A 15702-nucleotide genomic window follows, 5' to 3' on the forward strand; every position below is an offset into this window, starting at 1 on the left:
TCATTGGTTGATTCATGTATGTTCCCCATGGGGAAATCAAACCCACAGCCTAGGCATACCAGGAGGATGGTCTGCCAGGGCCAGAATCAAAGGATCTTTATGGAAGGTGGAGATGGGGAAGGAGCAGTTTTCAGTTTTGCTGTTTGGAGGGGTGTCCAGGGTTCTCTGAGGAAAGATGGAACATAACTAGCCCTGTATTTGGGGACAGTGAGGCTCTGTGGAATTGGGACAGCCTGCCACTTTTCCTCTGATTCTCTGAGTCAGTTTGTCCTGATCTCCACATCTCTCTTTTGGCTTTAGCCTGACTCATCTGTTTTCTTCCATCAACTAGTAGCCTGACTACCAGCCACTCTGGTATCCTGGCTCCTTAGGTCCTGGCTTAATAGTAGTTGCCCAATCTAGTCCTGCTGTGGCAATAGAGGTGGGAGGGGAGGAGATGATGGGGACTAGGAAGACCTCCTTCCTTTTCCAGGCCTCAAGCCTTTAGTGCAGGCAGGCCTCTCTTATTGGGGTCAGGAGGAACCAGAGGAGCCACATGGGGAAAAACAAAAGGGTTGAGGTAAAAAGGCTAGAGAAGACGAACAGAAAGTTGGGGGCAGAGTGGGCGGCGGGAGACTCCCCAGGGAGCAGAGTAGCCAAAGCCATTGTAGAGGAAAGGAGGGGAGGGAGGGTCCCGCCGGCTATGACAGCCCAGCCCAGCTGAGGTCCCTGGGTTTCCTGTCTCCTCCCAGCTGCTCTTTCTTTCCAGGGCCTCTCCATGTTAAAACGTGTGACCCCCTCCTCTGTCAGGCTCTCAGCAGTAGTCCGGGGTCTCTTCAGCTGGAGCTTGGCTTTGGTCTCTAGCTCAGCTCCGGGCCTGGCCTCTCAGTGGGCGGTGCTCCAGGCGCCCCGCCCCCGAGGGTGACTATTGGTGGAAAGGCGTCTAGGAGGCGGGGTCTAGCCAGCCTGCGAGAGTCGGATTAGTTGCGGCGACCTCGAGGCGGGCCGGAGGCGGGTCCGACCGGGAGGCGGGAGGGGCTGCTGGGGCCCGGCCCAGACCTCCCGGCGGTCGCATTGTTTTCCTCCGCGGACCCGCGGCGGGATTGGGGGCTGCGACTGGGCTTGGGGGACTGGACAGCGCCCGGGAACCCAGATTCAAGCTCCATCCAACTCGTCCGCTCATCACCCGTCGCCAGAGCCCAACCACGGATTGCGAAGTCGTCGCGGTGCGGGGCCGCTGCCCGCCCGCTGCCCTCTCGATCCCGCTAGCTCGGATCTCGGAGCAAGTACCCGGAGCTGGGGCAGGGCTGCAGGGAGGCGGGGAGGACTGGGCGCGGCAGGCTGGAGCCAAGATTCCTAAGTGCGAGGGGCCCGGGAGATGCCCGCGCGCGGTGTGCCTGGCTGGCGGGGAGGGTCGATGGAGTTGGGGTGCGCCTAGGGGGCTGTAGCCGAGCGCGTCACTGGTCTGGGCGCCTCTGCCGACCGAGCTTCTCTGAGTCTTGTCTCCTGAATTGGGGAGCGCGAAGATGGATGATTTGAGGCGCGCACTGTGCGGAGGGTGGAAAACCTGGTCCCTGCCGCCCCATCGGGGAAACTAAGGCTCCGAGACCCTCGTAAAACCTGATCCTCTTGATGCCCCTGCGAGGATGGGAAGGAGGGGCGCGTCGTTTCGGACTTTGGTGTCAGGGCTGCACCTCTGTCCTTGGGCTTGCACCTCCCAAGGGGTTGGCTCCGGCACAGTGTCGGGGAATGGGGTCCTCAAGAAACATCAGTCCCAGAGTCCATCTCCTTCGAGCACCCCTCTCTGTCCGGGGCTTTGTTAGACCTTGGTCTCCCGAGGAGGAGAGACGAGCTGGCGACCCGGGTCGGCGCTGGCCCCGGACCCGCCCTCGTCGGTTCCCAGCCTCTGACCCTGTTTCCCTGGCCTCGGAGACCCGCCTCTGCCCCCCCTCCCTACATCCCCCCGCTTCCATCCCTACTTGGTCTGCGCTTGCAGGCCCCTCCAGCCCCTCCTCCCGCTAACGTGGCTCTGGGACCCGGTCCCGGCCCAGACTCTGCTACCCGCCCCTCTCGGAGCCTCGGATCCAGTGAGGGGGAGACACGTCGAGCCCCTGGCCCCGGGCCCACCCGATGCGAGGCTACAGACACCTGGACTATCCTTGTTGGGGGCTGGGTGGAAGGGAGGGTAGGTGTGAGCTGGGGGTTGAGAGCTAAAGGTGGGGAAAATGTCTTGGAGGTGCGAACGCGTCCGTTCCGAGCGGCTCCTCAGCGCGACCCCCGCTCCCCCAGAGGAAGGTGGACTGGGGCGGGAGACCAGCCGGAGGGCTTCCTGCTATTGTCCCCAGCCCGGTCTCCCCTTCTGCATCGCGTCCCCAGCCCCCGCTAGACTCTGGCTTTGACCTCCGCCACTCCCCAGAGGTGGCTTCGGAGCCAGGAGCGGAGAGAAAGGCTGTTTCCTCTTTCCAGCAAGGGAAGGGGAGGGGGAGAAAAGGCGGGCAGGCCTCCCCCGTTTGTTTCCGAGGGGGTATGCAGCAGCTGGGATTGGTCCCAGCAGGATAAGCCTGTCCCCAGGCTGCTCAGATGTTGCTCCCCCAAAACAGCTAAGGAAAGCCCTCTTAAAGCTATATCATAGTTAAGTCTACTAGGGGCCCATGCAAAGGCCAACCAAGTGTTTTTAGAGGCTGGACCTAGGTGGGGGATGGGGTGGAAGGAGATTGGGTGAGAGGGAGGCAAGGCCTGCTCACTCAGGAAGAAGGAAAGGGCCAGGGATGACTGATATCAACATTTTGCCTAGAAATGAAGAGCATGTAAATGAGATGCAAATTAGCCTCTATTGTCCCCAGCTGGGGCGCTTCTGCTAAGAAGGCTGCTGGATTCTGAGGGTTTTAATGTGGGAGTGGTCATCATGCCCCACAAACTCTCCCTGTTACCTCTTTCCCAAGTCTGGTCCTGCAGTTTCAGCAGTTTCTGGCTAAGAGCCAGCCCCAGCCCCTGCCCTCACATCTCTTGGCATGAAGCAGCCAGCACCTTCCTAACCGAGCTCAATGTCAACACACACACACACACACACACACACACACACACACACACACACACGGCACATCTCTATCCTAGTCTCACTGCGCTTCTGAATATTCACATTTACTTTTAAGGGATGTGGTAAGGAGGTGTAGTAATGGTCTCTTCCCTCCTGTGTCCCTCCTTCCATCAGGTCAAAGGTCTTCAATCCTCAAACCCCAACAGCAGTCATCACCCAGGTAAGGAAAGGGCAGCAGATCCTGAAGGCGGGGATAGAAGCTGGCATGGCCTGGGAGCAGGGAGTGAGTCTGGATGTTCTCCCCACTTGCCACAGATCAAAGTTGTTTCCTGGGTGAAGATACTCGTTGCCCAGGGCAACTTGGGGGGGGGGTGGCAGAAGGAGAAGGATAGGAGACAATCTGTGTCCCTCCTCTTCCCCTGGGAGTCCCAGCATCCAGGAACGTGGTGGAAGTGAGGGGGAGGGAGACTTGGCTTTTTAGCGCCAGAGGGTCGTTAGCTAGCTGACTGCTCTGCCTCCGGGGAGGGGGGGTCATCGTTAGGTATTACCTCCCCTTCCCCTCCTCTAGCTCTCTTGAGACCCCATCTGACGTCAATCTCTCCATCAGTGACGCTGGAGTGGGGGTGGGTACACTTGGGTCCTGGCTCCAAGAGTGGAATTGTTGGGGAGATGGAATGGGCTGGGCTTGGAAGCCCAGGGTCTCTTCTCTAGGGGGCTTGGCAGGATGGGCAACCGAGGACTGGTAAAAGGTAGCTGTCTGTTCACTAAAAGAAAGATTCCCACCCTTTCTGACCTGATTTCTGGGACCTGCTCAGACCCTTCAATTTCAGGGCAAGTTGGTGTACACCTCCCGCTGTGGGTCCCAGCCAGAAGGGGGAGGCTGATGGGTGGGAAGGAGGGTTGTCTCACCATCCCTCCCACCCTGCCCTTCTTTTCCTGGACTATGATTGCCTGCCTGTCATTGAATTATTTATATTTCCATTTCGAGGTAGCCCGAAGAGGGAAGAAGGGAAAGAGGGACATATGCAGCCATTACTCCTCACCAGTGTAGCCCCTTCTCTCCCTGGCTCCTCATAGGGGGTGGGCCTGCACTTCCCCCTCCCCCCATTAAGTAGAAGCACTGGTTCTTAGGAGTGGGGAGGGAGCAGGGGGATAGAGAGGCTGGGAAGGGGCACAGTGGTCGGGCAGACAGCTGCAGCCAGAGCTAAATTTAGCCTCAGATCTGGCTTTGATGCAGATTCATTTTTGGCGAAGACAGCAGCAACTCCCCTCCCCCCTCCCCCCTCCCCCCTCTCCCCCCAACTTCTCCCTAGCAATGGGGAGGGCCCCTGAAGTATGAGTTTAGACCAGGACAATGACCCTTAGGCTGCCTTCCCCAACTGTGTTCTTCCTCAACCCTAAAGAGGACAGTGGCTATCTCACAGCTGCCTCTGCCTGGGCTCAGTGCCTGTGGTGCTTCCACGGTGCTCTGGGGGTCTGAAATGTAGGGGGAGTCAGACATGGTGCCCTCTGCCTCCTCCCAGTGCCAAGGAGTCACTATTTATAATTTTAAGGCTTCGTGTCTAATTATAGCTGAGAAGGGGTTAGCAAGAGGGGGGCCAGGAGGTGTCACCTATTGAATGTCCCAGGCTCAGTCTGGAAAGGGGAGGATAGGCTGAGTGAGAAGGCTGGGAGGGAGAGCAGGTGTGTCCTGTCCTTACCTGGGGTCATGCAGGCAGGCCTCACACCAGCCAGTCTGGGCCAGTTGGAAAGGGTAGGGCCTTGAGTGACAGTGACAGTTGGCTGGACTACGGCAGTGCCAGAGAGAAGGTTCTTTTCCCCATGCCCTAGGGTCTTCCGGGGATACACCAGGGGAGGAGCCTGCCTGCTTCAAGGGTGGAGATCATTTGGCCCCTCCCCCCCTTCTCTGTGTCCTCTTTCAGGGCCAGCATATGGGTGAGGGGGCACCCCCTGGGGCCTGAGCTGCCCTGCACAGGATGCTCCGTGCCCCCTACTTCATGCCCTTGCTGCTGCTGCTGCTGCTGCTGCTGCTCTCACTTCCCCACACCCAGGCCACCTTCCCCCGGGATCCCCTCCCTCTGCTGATCTCTGACCTGCAAGGTGAGTGCCCAGTACCACACTCTTGGGGTGTGAGCTTAAAAATTAGACATTGAGGCCCGGCCGGCATAGCTCAGTGGTTGAGTGTTGACCTGTGAACCTGGAGATCACAGTTTGATTCCCAGTCAAGCCATATGCCCAGGTTGCAGACTAGATCCCCAGTGTGGGGCGTGCAGAAGGCAGCCAATCAATGATTCTCTCTCATCATTGATGTTTCTATTTCTCTCTCCCTTCCTCTCTGAACTCAATAAAAAATAAAAATTAAAAAAAATAAAACACTTGAGACCTATGTGTGGGAGGCAAGGTGCAGGAAGGCTCCCAGCCTCAGTGAAGCTCAGAGCCTGACCAGCAAAGGGGAGCAGACAGATCAAGAGAGCTGCCACCTCCCTTCAGGCACTTCTCATCCCTGGGCCAACTTTCTTAACTTTGAGGCAGCATCGTATGGTGGTTAAGAACATGACTCTCAGCCAGGCCAAGGTTGCTCACTAGCTATGTGACTTTGGTCTAGTACTTTCCCCTCTCTTGGCCTCAGACTCCTCATCTGCATGTGCAGATAATAGTATTCCACCTCATAGAGTTATTTAGGGATTAAATTAGGTAATGCATGTAAAGGGCAAGGGCTGTCTGGCACAAAGTGAATGCTTTCTATGTGTTTACCATTATCATTAGCTACGAAAGGAAGGGTGGGGACTAGTTCAGTGGTTCCCAGCACCTTTCACGCCCCTCTCCACCACTTGTACCAACACTATTACTAAGCTCATGCCCTACAGTGAGGGAAACCATAAACCCACTTTTTCTGAGAATTTTATCTATTTTCAGGTACCTGTTAGTATGTAGGATTTAGAGTAATTTTAAGGATGAAGGAACTGCACTTGGATTATTGGGAGTAACTATTAGGGGATAGATAAGATAGCAACCACTTATCTGGGCCAGATGAAGTTCTCAGCACTGTGCAATGTTCAACCATCTACCCCTGCACTCTAGACTCCCTTTGAGTGCTGATGACTGGTTTCCATGCTCAGGCCAGGTGGGTGCTGGTTGGTCAGCTGAGGTAGAAACCTTGGAGGGCTGAGGTGGCCTGTGAATGGCCTTGAGAGGAGGGTGCAAAGAGAGGGCTGGGAGAAATGAGGTGAGTAAAAGCTCCAGAATGGACAGTGTACATTGTGGGCACAAAAGAGAATCACTAGCCCTAAGGCAGCACCAAGAAGGGATTGGGCTCCGCTCTGGAGTCCGACAGCTGAATCCAGGTACCTGCTGCTTCCAAGCTAAATGAGCTATGCAAATTCTGTAATGGCTTTAAGCCTCAAGCTGCTAATCTGTAAAATGGGACCACCACTAGTACCGACCTCATAGGGTTGTTGTATTCTGACAATGTAGTTGTAGCACAGAGCTTAGCAGAGGTTAAGTGCTCAGTTAGCTGGTATTATTTTTCTTAATAGGTTACTTAATTAATGCCTCACAACTCATCTCACATATGCACTGTGCCCATGGCTGTGTTTCATCTGGTTGGAGAGGGTGTTGAGGGAGTGTGTAGCTCTTGGCTGGCTCTCAGCACCACCTCTGTGCCTTCCAGGTACTTCCCCATTATCCTGGTTCCGGGGCCTGGAGGAGGATGCTGTGGTTGCAGAACTTGGCCTGGACTTCCAGAAATTCCTGACCTTGAACCGGACCTTGCTAGTGGCTGCCCGGTAAACTAGCAGTGGCACGGTTGTGGGGCTGACACGCAATCTCCTGGGACATGGACATGCTGGGACCCAGAACACAAATGCCAAGGCATGGAGGAAGGGGAGGGTAGAGAGCAGAGGTCCGCACTGCTTGTCCCTGAGCAGTGGACAAGGGTAGGACTAAGGAGCTCAGGTGGGTGCCTTGGCCTGTCTCTGATCCCTCTTTGCCTGTCTCCTCAGGGATCATGTTTTCTCCTTCGATCTACAAGCTCAAGAAGAAGGGGAGGGACTGGTGCCCAACAAGGTGAGGGGCTGGTTGGGAGGAGGTGCACTCAGAGATGAGGCTGGGGAAGGTCTAATGGGAGTCAAGGGGGTGGGAAAAAGGTGGGGTCCAGGTTGCCCCATGATTTTCCCTCTCCCATTTCTCCCTTCAGTATCTAACATGGAGGAGCCAAGACATGGAGAACTGCGCTGTGCGGGGGAAGCTGACGGTGAGGAGTGGAAGGAGAATGTTGAGGGGAGATTACCCTGCCTCCAGCCTCTGTCCAAGCAGTCTTGTCCTGTGCCCAATTTCCTACCCACTCCTCTCATCTCAGGACCCAGAGGAAAGAGAATTAATGGTTTTTAGCTTCTCTCACATGCTTCACAAAAAAGAAAAGTGAGGCTCCGATAACGGACTTGCTCAAGGCCACAGGGCTGGTGAACAGCTTAGCTGCAACTTTACCCCACATTGTTCTGACTGTTCAAGGGGCGTGGACTTACTTCCTGTGACACACACACACACACACACACACACACACACACACCCGTCCTAGTCCCAGCGACCCTGTCACTGACGTAGAGTTTTGTGTTCTCTAGGACGAGTGCTACAACTACATTCGTGTTCTCGTTCCCTGGGACTCACAGACACTCCTTGCTTGTGGAACGAACTCATTCAGCCCCGTGTGCCGCAGCTATGGGGTACAAAGGCGAGAGTGCGGGGGTCAGGATGGGTAGGGGAGGAAAACTCAAGTGGACAGTTTGTTGCGGACAGACCAGTGGGGGTGGGGGAATGGGAGTGCTCACGGTTCAGGGGTCCAGTCCAGAAGGGGTCAGGGAAGGAAGCAAGGGGACATGAGGAAGTAGGCTATGCAGCCTGACTCTAAGACCCCAAGGTTTCCAAGAGCCTGTTCCCTCTGTTTCCAGATAACTTCGCTGCAGCAGGAGGGTGAAGAGCTGAGCGGGCAGGCTCGATGCCCCTTTGATGCCACACAGTCCAACGTAGCTGTCTTTGCAGGTGAGCACCTGGGCATGTGAGAAGCAGGCATGTGGCTGAAGCCCTTCTCCCAATTTGGTCTTTCCCTCATGCTCCTGAATGGAGGGCTGAGCTAGAGGCCAGAGTCAGACTGAGGGAGGGGTGTGGGAGGCCCAAGAAGAGCCAGAAAGCAGATCCCCTGACTCCACCCCCCCCCCCCCCCCCATCCCTCCAGAGGGCAGCCTGTATTCGGCCACAGCTGCGGATTTCCAGGCCAGTGATGCTGTAGTTTACAGAAGCCTTGGCCCTCAGCCCCCACTCCGCTCAGCCAAGTACGACTCCAAGTGGCTCCGAGGTCAGGGCGGGCCTGGGGGCGGGAGGCTGCTCTTGGGGAGGAGGTGCCTGGGGAGGACTGGCAGGGAGCAGGCAGTGTCCATGTGTGCAGAGGGGAGAGGCTGTGTGGGGCCAGGAGTTTCTGAGCAGGTACCGATACTCTTCCATACCCTGTCCTGTCACCCCCCTCAGAGCCACACTTTGTCCATGCCTTGGAGCATGGAGACCATGTCTACTTCTTCTTCCGAGAGGTCTCTGTGGAGGACACCCGGCTGGGAAGGGTAAGGAGGTGGTGGGCACCTGGGGTGGGTAGCTGAGGGTTCTGCTGGATCCTGTGAAGGCAGTCCGAGTCAGGGGACAGCTCCTGACCCTGGTCTCCATAATGCAATCCCCTAGACCAGTGGTTCTCAACCTTCCTAGTGCCTCGACCCTTTCATACAGGTCCCCATGTTGTGGTGACCCCCAACCATAAAATTATTTTCGTTGCTACTTCATAACTGTAATTTTGCTACTGTTATGAATTGTAACGTAAATATCTGTGTTTTCCAATGGTCTTAGGCGACCTCTGTGAAAGGGTCATTCGACCCCCAAAGGGGTCGCGACCCACAGGTTGAGAACTGCTGCCCTCGACTCTGGGCCCCCAAGTTGGAGTAACCCTAGCCCTCTGCCCCCATATCCTGCTGTGTCCCTCATCCTTAACCAGAAAGACCTCGTACAGCATACCCTTCCTCTGCTCCATCCCTAACATTTGTGTCCTGGTGCTCTAACTCACTGCATTCCTCTCACCTCGCTGACCCTGAGGTTGTCTCTCACTGTTCTCCCCTTGTCCCCGACTTTCAGGTACAGTTCTCCCGTGTGGCCCGTGTGTGTAAGCGTGACATGGGCGGCTCACCTCGGGCCTTGGACCGCCATTGGACATCCTTCCTGAAGCTTCGCCTCAACTGCTCTGTCCCTGGAGATGCTGCCTTCTATTTTGACGTCTTACAGGCCTTGACGGGGCCTGTGAACTTGTATGGCCGCCCTGCTCTCTTTGGGGTCTTCAGCACCCAGACCAATAGGTTGGTATTAGACTAACCAATGTGGCCCCGTCTGTCCCCTGCCCCACCAGCATCCAAGCTCCTCTTTCAAAGTTTACTGATGGGGATGTTCCATTCGAAGCCAGTTTTGCCCATCTTTCTTCTCCTAGCATGGCAGCCAGGGGCACCCCACCCTCTCAGGCGCTGCCCCCCGATATGGTGCATGAAGGGTAGCTGCCATGTCTTACCTGGGGGAGCCGCGCTGTCTCTCCTAACATCTTGCCCGCGTCCTTTTCTGGCTTCCTCAGCATCCCTGGCTCTGCAGTCTGTGCCTTCTACCTGGATGATATTGAACGTGGGTTTGAGGGCAAGTTCAAGGAGCAGAGGAGTTCGGATGGGGCCTGGACCCCTGTGTCTGAGGACAGGGTCCCCTCCCCCAGGTACTCAGGATGGGGGTGGGTTTTGTGGGTCAGAGTCAAGCAGTGTCTGCTCTCAAAATGGGGTTGTAAGGAAAAGGGAAAAGGTGTCCAGGGCTTGGGGAGGAGGCTGTGGTGTGCTGGCAGTGGGACTGGGAAGGGAAGCAGTATGTGAGTGTGTGGAGGGGAAGCAAGGGCTACCCATCCTGTTTAGGAGCAGTGTGTGTGTGGGGAGCCCAGAGCGTAAGTCCCAGCTCCCTGCCCTAAGGCTGTCCCTTCCCATTGCCCACCAGGCCAGGATCCTGTGCAGGAGTGGGTGTAGCTGCCTTATTCCCCTCTTCTCGAGATCTCCCTGATGATGTCCTGACTTTCATCAAGGCTCACCCACTGCTGGACCCCACTGTGCCACCTGCCACCCACCAGCCTCTCCTTACCCTCACCAGCAGGTATGGGGCTAAAAAAACACTGACCACTGCCCTCCCTTCTCAGTCACTCTCCTTCTCGGACCCCACAAGGTAAATCACAGTGGTGGGAGGAAGTACCCATGAAAGTGGAAGGGAAGGGAAACCCTGGGTTGGGGAAGGACCCAGGAGTGGGTACCAGGACACATGGGCTGTCCTTGAAGCACCAAGCTTCCACTAGCCGGGTTGCCCTGACCTAAGGCTTATTCCTCCAGGGCCCTACTGACCCAGGTAGCTGTGGATGGCACAGCTGGTCCCTATAGTAACACCACAGTCCTGTTCCTTGGCTCCAATGATGGAACAGTGCTGAAGGTGCTGCCCCCAGGGGGACCATCTGGAGGACGGGAGCCCATCCTGTTGGAAGAGATCAATGCCTACAGCCCCGCCCGGTGAGGACATAGGCCTTTGTCTGGCGGGCCTCCTGCAGAACAGGAATGGGATGTGAGATGGTAGATGGGGATGTGGGAATGGGGTAGGGGCTCCAACATTGGCTTCTATAGGGCATAGAGAGATGGGCTTGGTGAGAAGCTGGACAGTGTGGTGGGGCAGGGGGCACTCAGGAACATCGGCTCCATGAGCCATACTTAGTTGCTTGTGCCTCTCACCACCTTCAGGGGGAAAAGAACCTCACTAGGCCTTCCCCTTCTTTGATTCCTTCTGGCCTCACCCTAGGTGCACTGGGAAGCGGGCGGCCCAAACGGCCCGGCAGGTGATAGGACTGGAGCTGGACACTGAAGGTCACCGGCTCTTTGTGGCTTTTTCTGGCTGCATCATCTACCTCCCTCTCAGCCGGTGTGCCCGGCATGGGGCCTGTCGCAGGTGAGAGGGGCCTGAGGCTGGGCCCTGCCTGGATGGGCTCCCTGGGCCAGCAGAAACTCTGGAATGCAGGCATTGGGGGAAATATAGGGGGTGGCAGGTGGGGAGATGCCTCAAGCATTCTGCAGGGACACAGTAACTAGGGTTTGGAACAGGCTTTGGGCTGGATAGGATGGGAATATTGGGCTAAAAGCCTTCTGTAGGCCAGGGTGAGCAGAGAAGAGGCAGGTGAATGGAATGTGATTAGAATGGAGAAGGTCCCAGCCTCACATGACTCAGTTTTCCCTAGGAGCTGTTTGGCTTCTCGGGACCCATACTGTGGATGGCATAGCTCCAGAGGCTGTGTGGACATCAGGGGACCTCATGGGTAAGTGAGGGGTTCCCGGATCTCCTACGGAGAAAGTTCCCCACCATAAGACAGGAAGCTGAGGCCCAGGGTGGGGGATGGGTGCAAGATGTATAACTGCACTGAGTCATCTCCATGTCCTCCTAGGACTGATGTGGATCCAGCTGAGAACCAGGAACCCATGGAGCATGATGACTGCCAAGGTAAACAGAAGGGGAGGCTGCAGCTCCAGCCATGGTTGCACATGGCTCTGAGGGCCACAGTTACTGTGCAGGCATGGCTTTTGTCTTTCTCCCCTTCTGTGGCACAGTCATCCCTATTCATGAAGCTTCCCCCTGCTCCCATCTCTGCCCCCTGTCCCTTCGCAGACGGAGCTACCGGAAGTCAGTCTGGCACAGGGAACTCTGCTTATGGTGAGTCTTATCCCAACTTCACTTCCCTCACTCATCCCACACTCACTCACGTCTGTGCCCATGGCAGCAGCAGACCAGCACCCTGGACACCCCGAGTCATAGGACAGAGTTAGCATCTTCCAAACCCCTAGCAAATAGCTCGGTGGTGCTTAATAGTTTTGAACACACAAATGAATGTCCTGCATGGTGAGCCCTTCCCCTCAGCCAAAGGAAAACAGAGACTGGGGTTCTGGGCCTTTGGGTTCCAACGTGTGGGGGGATGGGGGGAGCACTGCTCAATGGGTGTCAGAGGTGGAGAGCAGGAGCCTCACCGGCTCTGACCTGGTCTCTGTCACCAGTGCTTCTGGGTCCTGGCCCTTCCCCTGAGACCCCCAGCCCCCCCAGTGAAGCCCACCCCCGGCCCCAGTCTTCCACTCTTGGAGCTCACACTCAGGGTAAGGGGGCCGGCTGGGAGGGACAGGAGTGACGTGTGGGCTGCTGGTTCTTGAAGAATTCTAAGCCCTTTACCGGCCTGTGTTTGGTGCTCACTAATGCCTGTTTGGAGCCTCCCCTCCCCAAAGGTGGGCATCCCAGCCCCCCTCCTTCTGCTGGGGCAAGTTTGGCAGTTGCTCTTGTCTTGGCTTCTGGGGCCAGAGCTGGGAATGGGGAATCCCCAGACCCAAGTTCTAGCTTGTGTTTGAGGGGTGGTGTGCGTGGGGGAGGGTCAAAAAAAGCGTTGGAGTGAAGCTGAACAGCAGCAGGAGTGATGAAACGTTGCAACTTGCCATCCAGCCCTCCTGCTTTCGCTAAGCCTCCCTCCTCCCTGTTGATTGGCAGGCGTGCGCAGCGACCTCCCCGCAGCCTCAGCCTCCCGCTCCGTCCCCATCCCGCTGCTCCTGGCCTGTGTGGCCGCAGCCTTCGCCCTGGGCGCCTTAGTCTCCGGCCTTCTGGTCTCCTGCGCTTGTCGCCGCGCCCACCACCGACACCGGAGCAAGGACATGGAGACCCCGGGGCTCCCGCGCCCCCTCTCCCTCCGCAGCTTGGCCCGGTTGCACGGGCCGGGCCCAGAGCCGCCGCCGCCGCCCTCCAAGGACGGAGAGCCCGCGCTGGCGCCCCAGCTCTACACCACGTTCCTGCCTCCCGAGGCCGGCTCCCCCCCGGACCTGGCCTGCCTGCCCACCCCGGAGTCCACGCCCGAGCTGCCCGTCAAGCACCTCCGCGGCGCCGGGGGCCCCTGGGAGTGGAACCGGAACGGGAACAACGCCGCCACCGAGGCCCCGGGCCCCGCGCGGGGGAGCGCGGCCGGCGGCGGCGGCGGCGGTGGCTCCGCGCCCCGCGTGCTGGTGAGGCCGCCGCCGCGCGGCTGCCCGGGGCAGGCGGTGGAGGTGACCACCCTGGAGGAACTGCTGCGCTACCTGCACGCCCCGCAGCCGGCCCGCAGGGGCGCGGAGCCGCCCGGCCCCCCGGCCCCGCGGGCGCTGCCCCTCGAGCCCGGCCCGGCCCCCGCCCCCGCCCTGCTGGCCGGCGCCGGCCTTCTGGCCCGGGAGTGCGCCCCCCCGCTGCGGCTGGACGTGCCGCCCGATGGGCAGTGCCCGGGGCCCCCCGGCCGGCCGGTCCCCGCCCCCCGCCTGGGGGTGGGCGGCAGCCGCAGGTTGCCCTTCTCCGCCCCCCGGGCGCCCCCCACCCTGCTCACGCGTGTCCCCTCGGGCGGCCCTTCCCGGTACTCCGGGAGGCACCTGTACCCGGGCCGCGCCGAGGGCTACCGGGGCCGGACCCTGAAGCGAGTGGACATGGCGAAGCCCCGGCCGCCCCCGAAGCTGCCCCTGGCCGCGCCCCCCGCCCCGCTGGCCGTCCCCGGCGGCGGCCATTTCAACTTGTAAAGGAAGCCGGTCTCCAAGGACAGGGGACCCTCTCCCTCCGGCCCCGCGCCACCCGCCTCGGGCTTATTTATTGACTGTCTTCCCCTCGGTCCCCTCAGGAGTGGGAGCCGGAAGCTTGCCCCTCAGTGAGCCAGCCTTTTGGAGGGGCCGGGCACCCCACTCCCCCCTCAGCCAAGCTGCCTTAACTCGCCCCCTGGGCTTCCTCCCCGGACTGGGCCCCGGGCGGGCCGCAGGCGGACGGACGGACGGACGGTCGGGGCTGGGGCCACGCTCGTTGTGTACTGACCCTCGGACCTCCTGGGAGGTGCCTCCTACCGTGTAGGAGCCCTCGCTCCCCAATACAGCCGTGTCCCCCCAATACAGTCGAGTCCCCGAGCCGCCGCCTCATTCACGCGCTGGGCGGGGCGGGGCGGGCGGGCGGGGATCGGTCGGCTCCCTCGCGCCTTCGCCCTGAATCTTCGGCCTCCCGAGTAATTGCATGGCTGCGGTCCCACCGGGGTTAATCAGGAGGCTTCCTCAAGATCAGCCAGCACCTCCCTCACCAAGCTCAATGTCACACACACACACGCGCGGTGTGGAGATACATCCGGGCCCAGGAGACCCAAGGCCAAGGGTAGGTGGGCTTGGGGAGGGCAGGAGGCGCCCGCTTCAGGGCTGAGGTAAGAGGGCCTTTTCCGTAGCCTGTCCCGAGGGGCGGGGAAGGTTATTTTTGGAGCAAGAAAAAAAAAAAAGTGATTTAACTTTCACCTCAGGAAATCTTGTCCTAAAGAGAATTCCAAGGCTCTAGGTTGCATGAGGGGGGGACGGACGCTGCAAAAAAACAGCAAAGGACTCGGTCCTCCTGGAGTCCCGGGTCAGCCCCGGCTGGTACCTGAGGGCTGCCCAGCGCGCGAGTCTTTGTGCGCACGCGCGGCATCTCGGGACGCCTGAGGCCGCCGCGCTCGATCGTCCCGGTGTTCCTCCGGCAGGGACTGGCTGTAGATACCTGTCAGTTACCGCTGGGGACCAATGGGAGGGCGAACAGGACCGCATGCCCCGCCCACTACCTCGCGCTGAGGCCACGGAAGGCCTCGCGCCAGCTGTGGCTACTTTTGCGGATTTACGGGTCGTGTTTTTCGCCCGCGCGTGGCCGGAGTATCCGCCCGGTTGGAGCCTTAGGCCGCCCCCCCCGCCGCTAGCGCCACCTGGAGGCCGGATCAAGCCCTGCAGCTAAGGACGCTCCCTGGCTCGCTGCCTTCAGGCATTTATGCCTTTCTGCGGGAAACCACTAAGAACAACTTGAAGAACCCTGGGTTTGTTCTACTTTGTGACTTGACAAGTCAAAACTCTGCCCTAAGTGGTTTTCCTCGTGTAAAAAAAAAACGGGGTTGTCTGAGAGGCTCAAGTACGATAATGTCTAAAATCTTTCTAAAGGAGAAAGCATGGTAGCTGTGAGGTGGTTTCTTCCCAACTCAGGCATAGGCTGTTCCTCATTTGTGATCTTCTACTGAGTCATATTTCCCCTCCAGCCCTTACAACCTTCATTTACAGACTTTCCCCTCAAGGTTCTGAAATGCCTTTGAACACTGCTCACACCTCAGGTCCTTGGGCCACATTCGGTTGCCCTCCAGAGTGCACACTGCCTGGAGCTCGTTGCACCAGGTTGGAGAGGGCCTTAGGTCTGTCTTCCCTTCACTAGATGCCTTTCTTAAACCAGATATTTTGAAACCACTGCTAGATGGTGGAGGAGACCAAGGACCGGGCGGAGAATCTTTCAATCACCTGATTTCATTATCCTCTTCAAACCAAGGTGTTAGCCCAGCGGAAGTGGCTCAATGGTTGAGCCTGGACCTATGAACCAGGAGGTCACTGGTCAAGGCGGCTGCTGCTCCGCTGGGGGCTGCAGGAGGCAGCCGATCAATGATTCTCATCATTGATGCTTCTACCTCCCTCTTCCTCTCCATTCCTCTCTGAGATAAATAAAAATATATATTTTAAAACCCAAGGTGTTAAAGCCAGATCAAAGAAGAAAAAAAAATGTAAGGCTGCATG

The 15702-nt window shown here is 58.3% G+C and overlaps 1 protein-coding gene across 5 annotated transcripts; it reads left to right on the forward strand.

Moving 5' to 3' along the window:
- Window positions 1–979: 979 nt before the first annotated feature.
- Window positions 980–14033, forward strand: SEMA6C (semaphorin 6C). 5 transcript variants are annotated; one of them, XM_084866409.1, is made up of 20 exons: window positions 982–1261; window positions 3191–3236; window positions 4939–5116; window positions 6687–6801; window positions 7018–7081; window positions 7212–7268; window positions 7636–7737; window positions 7963–8053; window positions 8247–8366; window positions 8537–8625; window positions 9185–9402; window positions 9669–9800; window positions 10070–10222; window positions 10453–10626; window positions 10910–11056; window positions 11343–11420; window positions 11547–11602; window positions 11768–11812; window positions 12151–12246; window positions 12629–14033. In XM_084866409.1, exons 3-20 carry the CDS (start codon window positions 4993–4995, stop codon window positions 13669–13671), a joined length of 2904 nt encoding a protein of 967 aa, XP_084722535.1. In that variant the 5' UTR covers window positions 982–1261; window positions 3191–3236; window positions 4939–4992; the 3' UTR covers window positions 13672–14033. The 5 variants fall into 5 exon arrangements, with proteins under 5 accessions (XP_084722537.1, XP_084722534.1, XP_084722535.1 ...); XM_084866408.1 differs by lacking the exon at window positions 12151–12246 and having other exon boundaries at window positions 981–1265; window positions 11710–11812; XM_084866407.1 differs by lacking the exon at window positions 12151–12246 and having other exon boundaries at window positions 11710–11812.
- The last annotated feature ends 1669 nt before the right edge of the window (window positions 14034–15702 follow it).

Source organism: Pipistrellus hanaki (assembly GCF_964339955.1).
Source record: "Pipistrellus hanaki genome assembly, chromosome: 18".
NCBI lineage: Eukaryota > Metazoa > Chordata > Mammalia > Chiroptera > Vespertilionidae > Pipistrellus > Pipistrellus hanaki.